Source organism: Cinclus cinclus, chromosome 5, assembly GCF_963662255.1.
Source record: "Cinclus cinclus chromosome 5, bCinCin1.1, whole genome shotgun sequence".
NCBI classification, from domain to species: Eukaryota; Metazoa; Chordata; class Aves; order Passeriformes; family Cinclidae; genus Cinclus; species Cinclus cinclus.
The window spans coordinates 27,287,152-27,300,814 of record NC_085050.1 but is presented as its reverse complement, the minus strand read 5'-3'; the positions used below and the strand labels follow the sequence as shown (position 1 = coordinate 27,300,814).

Sequence of the window (13,663 nt, the reverse complement as noted above, 5' to 3'; positions counted from 1 at the left end):
GCGGCTGCCTAAGGCGGCAAAAAAAATCCGCGTAGGAACGGTCCGGAGACGTCTCGGTTTCGTTGATGGCCAAGTGCTCAGCAGCGCTTCGTGTATGCGTGACCCTAGCGGGGCCGTGCGCCCCGAGCACGGAAGCACAGACCGGGTCGGTCCGGGAGCTCATCCCGTCCAAACCCCGCTCATTCAGGGCCGTCCCAGAGCGCACGGCACAGCGCTCTGTCCGGCCGGTCCTCGGCGTCTCCGCTGGGGGAGACTCCACAGTCTCTCTGGGCAATCTGTTCCAGTGCTCAGCCACTTCACCACAGTGAAGTTATTCTTCCTCCTGTTCAGGTGGAACTTCCTGCGTATCAGTTTCTGCCCATTGCCTCTTGTCCCGTTGACTGACACCACCAAGGAGAGCCTGAATCCTTCCTCTTGGCACCACTCCCCTTTAGATACTTGTACACGTTGATGAGTTCCCCTCTCAGTCTCTTCTTGAGGCTGAACATACCCAGCTTCCTCCCCTCTCTCCTGTGTAAGAGAGATGCTCCAATCCCAATCCAATCTCTGTTGCCCTTGCTGGACCTGCTCTAGGAGCTCCATGTCTCTCCTGCACTGAGGAGCCCAGAACTTGATAAAGCACTCCAGATAATGTTCTCCCTGGGGACCCCAGGATAGCCATGTGCCATGATGCTCTCCCCAGAGCAAGGACAGGAACGTGCTTCCTGAGGAGCAATTTAGGAAAGAAGACAAGAACACCATTTGAGCAGAAGACATTATGGCACAGGTCAAAGGAGCCACTCGAGAACCACTTAAAAAAGTTACATAGGTCGATGCAGTTCCAAGACATGGTTGTTGATGTTCCGTGGTGAACTGAAACTGAAACTGGAGTGCTGACGGAAAGAGGGATGTGACAGCCAAGAGAGGCACAACATTTTGTATAAAGGGATTGCTCATGTTTTCAAGTACTTAAGATTAATCTTGAAAAATCATACAAAAAGGAAACAGTGTAACTAGCTTTTAATTAGGCAATTAATGAGATATACTTACAAATTGTACAGTGTATAAAAATACTTCTTATATACAAAATAATATGTGCATGTAAGTAGACAACGTGCTGAAACACCAGCACCCATGTAACTTCATCACACTGTGATAACTGAGACTGATAGCACTGTAGATTTAATTAGCACAAGCAGTTTGATAACCAAGATGCCTTGGCAAGAGCAAACAGAGCTTTGAAGATTACACAAAGATTGGATCAAAACTGGCTGACAGGAAAGAAGATTTAACTAAGTAGAAATATAAAGTTTGTCTGTGTGATGTTTAACCCAATGAATGCAGTAAAAAATTACTAGCCTTCCTGAAAATGGTATATAAGCACATGTAGCGCACAGTAAAATTCAGATTCTGATCACGAATCAATAGTCCCTGTCTCTCTCAACTGTCAGTATCAGACAAACTGATCATTTACACCAGTATCATGAGAAGGATCAAAATACTCAATAGTTAAGTGCAAAAGAAGTACCTGAGCTGAGCGACATCATCTTTTCCCAAGTAAAGAATCTCTCTGCAATGCTTGTTAGGTACTGTTTTGTGTGTGCTCTGCCTTGGTGATTCATTGTATCTGTTTAAAAACCAGTGTAGTTTTGGTCATGGTCATCCTGCACATCTGTCCCCTCTAACACATGAGGGACTCCAATAACCCACTATAAAGACAACAGAACTACAACAAAGAACATTAATTTTCTGCAAATTCTCTTCTACTGTCTTTTTAGTCAGAGCACCTTCCGCTGTTTTCCCAGTTTAGGGATAAAGCAGTCTTCATCAATGAACAAAACCACTTTGGTGCAGAAGAGATAATGCAGCTAATGGGTCTGTTTATCTCCACTGCTGAGCATGAGTCACTCCTCCACCGCAGCTTTCTCCATCGCTTTTTGTGCTTACAGTTGTAAAGCAGTGCCTGCTTTTCATTGTCACCAGGGAAGCACAGAAAGATACACAATTTGCCTCTCTGAAGTAATTCAAAGAAATGAGACTTGAAGCTCGAGTATTAGTCAAGACATGTAATTCATTAGTTCAAATTATTCCCTCCTTTCAATAGTTTTCACATATATAAATTTGGACTTGTTTTGCAACACATATGCACGTGTTTTATGCATAAGATATAATCATAAAAGAGAAAAGACACAATTAGCATATCTCCACTTTGAATTAAGGTCTTCAGTAACCTTTTTTAGCTTGCCTGATATGCAGAGACCTTACATTTCCTCACAAATTGGTTACACGGATGAGATTATCATTAAAATTACGAGCTTTTGAGTTAGAATTAGAGAAAACGTGCAACTTTACCTTTGTTTTAATAAACCATCTTATATTCCCAGTTTACATGAAGACACTTTGGAAAAAATTCTCTAAAAAACAAGTGGTATAAATGCTTTTCGATGCTTTGGGTAGGAGCTGAAGTTTTTCTGATAAAATTCATGACACAAAACAGCAGCCAGTGCCTGGTTAAAAAAAACATACATCACTACACACCACCACGTGACATTGTGAATTCCGAGTGTGATGGCCATAGAAATATATATGAGGAGCTCTGCAAAATAATGAGGGCAAGAAACGCTCTCAAACCAGTCTCCAAAAGGTACACTGTGGCTCAGACTTACAACCTTTCCTGCAAGCAAACAGAAAGAAATTAATTGGGAAGATGCATTAAAACCAACTCTTCCTCTCACAACTGCAGAACAATATGCTTATGAATCATCATCATCCACCTCCATCTGATCTGGCAGCTTTGCACTTAATGAAGTAAGATGCCATCTCTGGCTCTGCAAACACAGAGTACAAAAACCATGTCTAGCCTTAAGATGTTACAAGATAGAGCTTCATTTTAAGTTTTACAGAACTATGTATACAGGCATATATATATGCCTCTCCCCCCAGTTCAGCCATCCAAGTGAACAGCCTCGTTTAATCTCCAGACTACAGGAACTGAGAAACACTAATGTTTAAGGTATTAGAAGCCATAGAAGCCCATTGAAACAATGGGAAAAAACAGTATAAGTAAACAGTTGACAGAAATGAAATATCTTACCTGATCTGCTTTTTCTAAGATTAGCTAGAATTGCAAGGCATCTGTGTTGGTGAAGAGAGGCCCAAATGTACATCATAACTCCTATAATGTGATACCAGCAGATCTGCACAGAAAGCTTTTTTCCTGAATGAAACATGCTTTATTAATATACAACCAGGAAGTAACTTCCCAAGCATCATCCCAAAACACTACATACATTTTTTCAAATGTTACTGTCTTACAAAATTCTACTAGTGAGCCTCTAATTCCTTGAAAGATGCTTTTATATCACTGTATCACTGAAGTGCCCAGCTAGTAGCTAATTTCCCTTGATTGCTCTATATGAAAACGCCTAATTATTAATCCAGCATCTTGAAATACAGTGTGACGTACAATGACAAATATCGAGGTCTTAGACTACCAATTATGTAACAGTGTTTGTAACTCTTATTATACTAATTAAATATTCTGTCATGGCTCAGGTCAACATGCAAGCACACAGTTGTTTTCCTCACAGCAATACACATACATGCACACACCTACCTCCACACCATCCCCTGCCTGACATGGTTCAAAGTGCTTAAAAACTTCACCAAACTTGGTAATGACTGCCTCACAAAAATTAATCACTGGAGGAGTGCTACAGCCAGCTGATGGTTCATCTACGCAGGGGATTTAGCAGCTCAATTGTGAGACCAAATGGAATGTGTTGGCAGAAACAACTCATATGATACAAATTTCTCATATATTAATGGAAACGTTACAGTACCAAGGGAAAGAAGACACTGCCCGAGTCAAGGCGGAGCAGTGGAAAGTTCTCCATGGAAGAAAAAGGAGGTGGCCAAGACAGCCTTGAAGACTCAGCTTGCAGGAAAGCTTAAAACAAAGAAAACTCCTCTTCAGTTTGACAACTGAAGTTGTGTAGTGGCATTTGAGAATTGGTACCTATTACTGTCCTTCACAAAGCATATGATCTGTATCCTTTCAGCAAATAACTGAGATGGTTAATATGAAAGGGTGTCCCTGTCTGTGTATAATGCTGGCTGATTGTATGATATCTATACATGAAATGTAATTACTTTGAACTATGTCAGAAAGTACTTTTATGTCTCACCAGTTAACACACTTCTCAAACAAGCAGCCCTCTATGAGACTATTTGCCACAATGGAAACAAATGAGAGCAAAACGCATCTTTGATGATACCTAAGCAGGCACTTACCATTCCTGACATTAGTAGGCACTTGACACAGCACAGTTGAGCCAACAGCAATGTAGTAACCAAGTCCAAAGCAATACTGCACGATATGAATGACACCACTGGAAAACACACTGGTCCAGAGGCATTCTGCAAGTCTTCGACAGCTATGCAGCCAAAGGAGCAAGAGAACCAGGAGCACAGAGAAGTGCTCACTATCTGCTTACAGATAAAAACCAGCAACTTTGAAACAGACAGGAACAATTTAACCCTGACAGTGCTTCAAAAAGACTGTTGCTCCCTCTTCCCACAACAGAATTTTACTCTCATTTTAAATTAAATGGGGAAAAATATTTGTACAGGCGAGGAACTGCTGAAAGACATTGTATCCATAAATTAGAAGTATTCTATCTTCAATAATGACAAAGGTACTTGGTGTACCAGGAAAGTAATTTGGAACATAGTTGAAAAGCAACCAATGAAGTAGCACTTGGATACAAATTCAGCACAGCATTGGTAATGCAGTTTTAAAATACTTATAAGGCTACACTATAATATCTGGAATACTTGCCCATGTCCTTGCTCTGAGAATCTCTGCCAAGAGCATGGTGCACGTCCTGAATCCATGATGGGAGCGACTCTCCAAGAAACTCAGCTCGGAAAAGACAGATCAGCAGAAAACCATTCCAGAGCACAGAAACCACATAAAAGTGAGTAAACCACCTGTGGGAACAAAAAAAGGTTCTCATTAATGTTCTCATCATTCCTTGGAAATGTAGCTGCAGGACATGCTTATGTGATGGTGAGTACATTCCATTTTTGTGCCCACATCAAATGTCCAAGTAGAGAACTCAGGACTTCAGTGGTATCAAGGAAGAATAACCTTAACACATTTTACTCCAGTGAAATGCTGCCTGGAATAACCTCTAACTTACCTTACCTGACTAACCATAGCTGCACTAAAGAGGAGACAGTGTAATCCACATATGGCAAAAGTATTCCTCAAGGCTTACAAATAATTGTGATGTACATAACATTTTCTTTATAATTTACAGCCCTCAAAGCACATCCAAATTAGTTTTCTGCTTATTTCCAGGCTGCTGCACCTCACAGCACTCCCACTTTTCTCAGTTCCACTGGGTGCATTACATGACATGTTAAAGTTCATCAAAGGAACCCAGAAGTCTCTACATTAAAAAATCTTGTCCCTCTGCAAATTCAAGATCTGCAACAATCATATAGAAAAAAAGCAGTGACCATCAACCCTGCTGGGTGATTACAAGGAAAGACCACACATTTGGGTTTTTTTAAGAAAAAAAAGTATCTCCCAGCCCCTTAACACACTTACAAAAGCATACTGTGCATTACCAAAATACAAGACGTGACAGTCTAAGGCAGGTAACTGGGCTGAGTTAAACAGCCTACAGCTGTTTACAATACCCAGCCCAAACTAGATGATCCAGTATTTCCTTTTGTTTTTAAAATTAAAAGTCCTTCTGGCAGTGAAGAAAAATCAGGACTTCTGGAAACATCTGCAAAGAGATAAAATATGTCCCATGGGAAGATGTTGACGGCCTTGGCCTGACAAAGTAACTCTTAACTACAAAACTAGGATATAACTGTATAGTCAAGGGAAGACCATATTCCTGTTGGACTTGCAAAATCCTCTCTTGGGACAGTGAAGGGGTACAACACCCTTGCTTAGTGAAACCAATGGAAGTGACCCCTCCCAGAGCAGCTCAGGTATCTCTCAAGAGCCCAAAAGAGATCAAGTCAGAATCACAGCTGCAGTGAGCGTCTCTGTGTGCTCCAGAGCACTTTGCTCATTAGCAGCTGTCTTTTCCTAGAGATTATAACTTCTCCTCAGTTCCTTCTCCTACCAAGCAGAAACTGCAACATTCCATCTGCTGATTCACAACAGCAGAACTAAAATTTAACTCCTCTCCCTCACCTTCTGTTTATAAGACAAACAGAATTTGTATATTGATAAAACTCACCATTACTTCCAAGCTCTTTCCCTGCAGTCCTGCTACTCAGTTGACTCCTATCTTGTCATTTGCCAGGGAACTTTCTCCACACATTGATTTTTTGCTACCAGCATACAGACAAGCCCTGGCAACCCAAAAGAGACACACCCTTCCAGCTTTCAGCAGTCCAAATTACACTGGGGATGTAGCTGATCAAACCAGCACTGCAGTAAGTGCATCCTCCTCAACAAGAGGAATTTTCACTATCTGCCAAACCAACCTGAAATGCAACACAACATTTTACAAGACAGAATAGCAAAGATAAAAACAAGCCCACGCTAGTGAAAACATAATGCTTGTCTGGAAACAAGACACAGATGAAAAGAATAGAAAACACCTCGGTGGCTACCTCCAGGAAAGATCTCTATTCCTTCAGGTAGAAGTGTTATGGATTCACTGATTAAGTAACAGAATTGCTCTGTAGATGTTGAGACCTTGAGACCAGTTCCCTGAAAAAGCACATTCTTCAGACACCAATCTCCCTAAGAAGGCGTGTTTGGAAACTTCTGTTGGAGAAAGGCCAACTCTGACAAGAACCTGGAGTACACAGTGACTAAGAAAGCCTTTATGAATCCTTATTTTCAGGGTACTGCACATATGAAACACATCCCTGGGTATCTTCTGTATCAAGAAGTCTGATAACCAAGATACTACATTACAGCTTTTGCATTAATAACATGCTGTGTCACAATTTTTTTTAAACACTTGATTTAGAACCTTTGTACACAAAATGTGTCAGAGACTGTTACAATAGGGGAGATCAGATCTTCAGGCTCAGTAGCCTCCAGTATGTCCAGCCAGCCTTGCAAGATCCTGTCTGGCCTATGTTCAAGTCAAAGACTAGCTCTAGTTATGAATCTCATCTGATTAAAGAATAATAAATCCCATAATATACAAAAACAGAAACAGATAAAAAGCTGTGAACGGGACAGGAAGGAGGAAGAGGGAGGAGGAGGTGGGAACAGGCCTTTTTTCTTGATCTAAAGATGTAAACATCTATTTAATTTCATTGTTTCATTAAACATCTAAACAAATACATATATTTAATTTTGTTTCATCAAGAGTCTGTTAAAATGCATTTGGAAAACGCAGTGGTTCTCTTGCCTTATCAGAATCTGTTCATGCAAGATCTAGATCGCTGTGTTCCCATGCTGTTATTGTCCACGTTTCAAAAAGAAACACTGAAGGGAGAAGACAGCGACTGAGAATTGGTGTAAGACAATCAAGCTGCAACATCAGTCACAGTTACTCAGGATTCCACGTTCCCATGTGCCTGACCTGAGCCTTGCAGGGAGGTTCACTCTGCAGACCTCGCATGCGACTGGGATTCAGGGATTAGGCTCTTGTTCCGATGTGGAACACACGGATTCTGTACGACCGCTCGCAGCCTGCACGCTCCTCGGTTCCCCATCTGCAGAACCAGAGGAAAGCTTTGCAACAAAGCTGAGCCCAGCTCCATGAAACCCCGCCGCGCTCTCTGCGTGTGCTGTGCCCTGCCGCGGCCTCCGGCTGCGGTAACCGAGACACGCACGGCCTGCCACGGCAGCAGGACCGCCCCTCACCTCTTGGGCACCTGCAGGAGCCGCAGCCACTCCGGGAGCTGCCCGCACCCGCGCTTCGTCTTCCCGTACCGAATGAGGTCCTGGAAGAGGCCGGAGATCTCCAGGCCGACGGCACCGCGCCGCGGCGCAGGGCCCTGCCGGAGCAGCACCAGCGCCCCCAGGAAGGCGGAGGCCAGCAGGGACCAGGCCGTGGCCAGCAGGGACCAGGCCGTGGCCAGTCGGGACCAGGCGGTGGACAGCAGGCACCATGCGGCAGAGATCAAGGACCAGGACATGGCCCCGGCCCCCCTCCGCTCCGGCCCGCTCCGCCCCGGTTCTGTCCCTTCCGCTTCCCGCTCTCGGGAGCAGCGGGGCTCCTGGGGGCGGCGGGCGCTGCGCTGTCCGTGCGGCTGCGCCGAGCGGCGCCGGGCGGTGCTGTGTGCCCGCCTGCAGCAAAGGCTTTGCCAACGCCGTTCCCAGCCGTAGTCTGCCGGAGAGCCTGGCGGCCCCCGGCTTGGACAGGTGCACCCTTGGCTGGGTTCAGAACTGCCGGGTGACCGGGCCAGGGAGGGGTGCTGAATGGTGCTGCATACAGCTGGTCTCCAGTCGTGTTCCCCAGGGATGAGTGCTGAGCCCAGTCCTGTTTAATATCGTTATTGTTCATCTGTGTGAGAGAGTCGAGCACACCCTCGTGGATAACAGTAAGTGGGTGATAAGAGTTGATCTGCTGGAGGGCTCTGGACAGGGTGGATCCATGGGCTAAGACCAGTAGTGTGAGATTCAACAAGGCCAAGTGCTGGGTCCTGCCCTTGGGTCACAAAAACCCCCTGCAGTTCTGCAGGCTGGGGGAAGAGTGGCTGGAAAGCTGCCCAGCAGAAAAAGACCTGGGCATGCTGGTCAGCAGAAGATGAACATGAGCCAGTGTGTGCCCAGGTGTCCAAGAAGGGCAATGGCACCCTGCCCTGTATCAGCAATGGTGTGGCCAGCAGGACCAGGGCAGTGATTGTCCCCCTGTGCTCAGCACTCAGCATTGGTGAGACTACACCTTCAGTGCTGCGTCCAGTTCTGGGCCCCTCACTACAAGAAGGACATTGAGGTGCAAGTTTTGTATTTTACCAATGTACTTTACTAAGCAGAGGTATAAACCTTGCCTAGAGTTTTTTGAGGTATGGCTGCATTAATCAATCCTGTCAGCGAATCCTTCGAAGCAGCACATGCACTGCTGAAGCACTTATGACATCAATAACATTGCTTTGGGAAAAAATCATTGAAGTTCACACTTCCTGCTAAAATGCCTTGGTAGCACTCTGGTTCTATCTGCACGACAGGTTATAATAAATACATTTAATTAAATATAATTTATGTCAACGCTTGGCACTCAGTCTAATTCTCTTGTCAATTCTGTATAACTGAAACCTAAATCTGTTTCAAGGATTTCATGGCCAAATGGTTCTGGTAATTAGCAGGAGATGAATACATCAGGCAGGTGGGTGTAAATCTTCGGGGAGTGAGAGGAAGGAGCTGGCTGTGTGTGGGTAGTCCCCCAGCTGGCGAGAGCAGGGGGAAGGAGAGCATGTCCAGGCTGCGCTGGGCAGGAGGTAGGGGTGTCACCATCCCTGCTTCCCGGCCCTGCAGCTGGGGTGCTCAGTCAGCAGCTGCCTTGCTGTGCTTATCTCTGTGCTCCACATGGCCACATTTCCAAAGTACTGCTGTGATGACTGGCTCTGGCTGAGCAGGGCACATGTAACCAGGGAGCAGCCATGCCTGCTTTGCAAGCAGTGATGGCACAGCTGTCTGTGACAGCTTGCAGGTCACAGCTGCAATGTGCTTCTGCAGGACCTGACTTGAGGCACCCTGTCCTCTTATGCTGCATGTTCCCCTCAGCTGGGCATTGTCCATTCTTGCAGTGTGTCTCTCTGAAAAATGGCACTCTTTCAGCCTCATCTCCTTGCTGAAACAAAAAGGAGACACGTTGCAGTCTTGTCTCTGCAGTCTGCTCCTTTTACGGCTTCCACAAGACAGATAAGACAAGGGGCAGCAATGGTCTGGCCTATAAAGCAAGTCCTTCCTTTGTCTGAGCAGCAACCCTCTAAAACTTGAAGCAGCTTTGCTCAGCAATTTTGGTGGCCAGTGCAGCTGCCATTTTTCTGAAGTCATGGTCTAAAGACTCCTGTCTGGGTGTATGGCATGGCTCTGCAACAGTCTGAGTGGATCCTTGGCTTCCACAACACTCAAGATACATTTTTCTGTAGAGTTTGGGCTTTGGGAGTGTTTGCAAAGTGAAGGATAAGGCATATGGCTGTTATAATGCCCATGAGACAGTGAAGATGAGAGTGCCTGCAGGTATGCTGCTGGGGAATACATCTGGTGTGTGACAGCAGGACTCCAGCCTGACAGTCCCACATATGCAAGGACATGCAGTGCATCTTGCCCTGTTCCCCTTTAGGGTGACAGGTACTCAACTCCTTGGAACTTCAATAATTTTCCAAATGTATCTAACCCAGCACCTTAGAGGTAGGGCTCTCACGGTGGTCAGTGAACTACCAAATATTTAGTATCAAATAGCTCTTTCATGAACTAAGCTTTAAGGAATGAACACCAGGAATCTTCTACTTGTGGGTACAAGTATATGAGGCACTAATTCTACATGGCAAGCTGTGTTGCCAGCCGTGATGTGTTGACTGCAGTGTTACTAGCAGCAAAGCCTGGCAAAGAGGAATTTAGTAGGCATGGCCCAACACTTGCTCTGCACTCTACCAGGACACAAAGGTGGGAAGGGAGATAACTAGGGTTTGAGAAAACTGCAGCTGTAACAGGTAGAACAGGTCTCTTAATATCTTAACAATTACCTTCAGCACGGCTTCCACGTGGGATTTCCTGTGGGGCAAATAAGAGCCACAGCATGAATGCTGTGCCCATGGACCAATCCAAGGCAGTGATCATGTGCAGGAGCTTAAAGGAAAGTGCTGTGGTGCATAGTATTTTGGTCAACACTTACTCAGAAATTACTTTAACCTACTATGAAAGGGTGGCAGAGTCCACCTGTCAGCAGCACTTCCCCAAGCTCCATAGTGTCCTTGCAAGTTATTGTCACTGCTGTAATCATGGTAAAACCTACAGGTCGGAGGTGGCAGATTTAATGATGAAAGAATTACAATGATTTATGTTTATTCTTGAATCCTTCCTTTGCTTGTGGATACTGGCCCTTTTCCTGTTATAATGCAGAGCAGATTTAAGTTACACAGGAAGATGCTAGACTCCAGATAGATCATTTAGAAAAGCTGGTGGTCTGCAGAGGGCTGTGGAGTTGCATCCCTGAGGCTTTCTTGACCACATAGTCAGTGCTTCGTGGACACCCAAGGCACCCTCCACGCCAGCTGGCTCCAGCCATGACTGTTGCTACAGGAAAGCAGGATCCAGCCTCCAGTGTGGTCAGCTTGTTGGCTATTTCCTCAGGGTTCAGATAATTGGAGGAAGAAGGGAAGGAGTACAGCTGTGTGGCTGGGAAATTGTTTCAAGGCAAGGGGAATAAGTAGTTGGTTGTCTTAAATATATTGTCTGCATTTATAACTTCAAGCTAAAATGAGATGTGGATGCAAGTTTTACACTGCTACTGCTCATATTGTGTAAATGGTTTGCACATCAGTAAGAGAGAGCCCTTTTTTCTAGGTTTTTTTCCCCCCAGTGCTATAGAATTGTGGCAAATTGTATGACGCCATGTGCGGTGACGATTTCCCTACTTTTCAGGCCAGTAATTCCCTCTAGGTGGCCCCAGCACTCTTCGGTTTCCCGAAACCCGCCCGCCCTGCGCTGAGCTCCGGCTCCTGCTGCCCGGGAGTGTCCTGAGCATTCCTCCAGCATCCTCCGGCATCCTCCCAGCATCCTCCCAGCATCCTTCAGCATTCTCCAGCATCCTCCCAGCATCCTTCCAGCATCCTTCAGCATTCTCCAGCATCCTCCCAGCATCCTTCCAGCATCCTTCAGCATTCTCCAGCATCCTCCCAGCATCCTTCAGCATTCTCCAGCATCCTCCCAGCATCCTTCCAGCATACTTCAGCATTCTCCAGCATCCTCCCAGCATCCTCCCAGCATCCTCCCAGCATCCTTCCAGCATCCTTCAGCATTCTCCAGCATCCTCCCAGCATCCTTCAGCATTCTCCAGCATCCTCCCAGCATCCTCCCAGCATCCTCCCAGCATCCTTCAGCATTCTCCAGCATCCTCCCAGCATCAGCGCTGCAGGGCTCTCACCTCACAGCCTTTCCTCGTGTCAGCTGCCTGGAACAGCTGATTTTTGCATTTGTAGGCTTTGAACTTCGACTGTGGTTGCTTGTTGGCTGTCTGTGCCAAATACTTGTTCTCAGCTCCGTGACACTTGAGGGTCCATCTTGAGGGATGGAGTTCAACTTACCTAACTTTAAACATCTGAAAATTGGGTAAATAGATGAAACTATCTGGGTGGGTTCCTGATATAACTGATGGAGACAGGTATCTCCAGAGTGCCAATTTTTTCTTCCAGAGCATGGATGTCTCAGCTGTTAAGCTGCATTATCCTCCCTGCTGAAGATCTGCTTGAGGGAAAGAGAATCTTAGAGGATCCAGAATAAAAGAGGGTACAAATTATTTATGCTTCTGGATCTAGTGTTGGTTTGATGACTGTCATGCAAAGAGGTTTTCACTAAGTTAAAAAAAACCAAAACTTTTCCACAAAAGCCCAAATCATGCAAGAGAGTTATCTGTAAATGTAACTCCTTTGTGTTTCCTGCCTGTTAAAGGAGACCTACCCAGACAGTTTATAGGCTTCTATGAGACATCACTTACAACAAAATTTATTAGGTTTTAGTGTATGGAGGATGGAGAGAAAGACTGGAAAGATGGTGTGCAAAAGCAGAGAGGAAGATCAAGGCTTGGCTGAACCATATAGGAAAAGCTGGAGAGGTCAGACAAGAGCTCAGATTTCTGTCACAAAGCTGGGCTTGTGTGGGTCACTGTGGACCAGGATGTCTAATAGAGCTTCATGAAATGCTTGTGGGGTGCAGGATAGGAAAGCTCTGCTTTGGAGATTTTCAACTCAGGCCATCATATTATTCAAAGGAGTTTGTCTGCATCAGGGACAAAAATCAGCATCATTTACTGGCCAGATTTCACTGCGACTCCAGACTCAATAGACTTACCCTCCTATATTATATAGTGATTTTGTTTGGACTTTCTGGGTTTTTTTTCATTTATAAGGGAGAATAGGGAAATTATTCAGTTACTCAGATACTTTTTGCTGGTTGCTTTGTTCAGACTTTTCTTTCCAACAAATATTTTTGTTTGCTAATGAAGCCCAACAATTTTGAGCAAAATAGCTACAGCTAGGTTTCTTGGTGGTCTCTGAGACAGGATTCAATGTGAATTTAGCAAAAAGACAATGTGAAAGTAGAATTAGAGGCCACAGTCTTTCAGACTTTTATCAAAATGCTTAAAGCCGGGATGGCTGAGGGTTTTAAAATCTAGACACTTGTTTATAGCATGTAATGATCTGTGTTTAGTTGGTTGGTACTAGTGAGTCTAGAAACCCACTAGTTGTCAAAGCATTCTTTGATTCAGCTAATTAACACAATGGGGTAAAATCATACATTTCTGTAATTTGTGGGCAAGTAAACCAAGAAAGCCGTCAGATTGCTGCATTTTGAAGTTTAAAATGCTAGCCTATGCTCTACTGATCACAGTTTTGATCACTGGCAGGATATACTGAGATGCTGTGGCCCAGAAAACATAAAGCTTAGAGTTGTGCGAAACTTACACTGAAATGCACTTCCCACCCTTCAAGGGATGACTGTGCCCTTGGCTTTCAATTATAAAAT

General features: G+C 44.9%; 1 protein-coding gene across 1 annotated transcript; it reads right to left on the bottom strand.

Moving 5' to 3' along the window:
• Nucleotides 1–2,030: 2,030 nt before the first annotated feature.
• SRD5A3 (steroid 5 alpha-reductase 3) lies at nucleotides 2,031–8,455 on the bottom strand. The gene is made up of 5 exons (XM_062492794.1): nucleotides 7,838–8,455; nucleotides 4,820–4,971; nucleotides 4,273–4,467; nucleotides 3,074–3,196; nucleotides 2,031–2,653 (listed from the first exon to the last, which is right to left on the bottom strand). Exons 1-5 carry the CDS (start codon nucleotides 8,110–8,112, stop codon nucleotides 2,394–2,396), a joined length of 1,005 nt encoding a protein of 334 aa, XP_062348778.1. The 5' UTR covers nucleotides 8,113–8,455; the 3' UTR covers nucleotides 2,031–2,393.
• Nucleotides 8,456–13,663: the final 5,208 nt, after the last annotated feature.

Excerpts from the sequence above, each read along its gene's own strand:
- SRD5A3 (XM_062492794.1), bottom strand. The coding sequence starts at position 8,112 with ATGTCCTGGTCCTTGATCTCTGCCGCATGGTGCCTGCTGTCCACCGCC. Across the intron at positions 4,972-7,837 it reads CTCCTGCAGGTGCCCAAGAG|GTGGTTTACTCACTTTTATG; the intron begins GTGAGGGGCGGT and ends TTGTTCCCACAG. Across the intron at positions 4,468-4,819 it reads TTCTCAGAGCAAGGACATGG|ATAGTGAGCACTTCTCTGTG; the intron begins GCAAGTATTCCA and ends ATCTGTAAGCAG.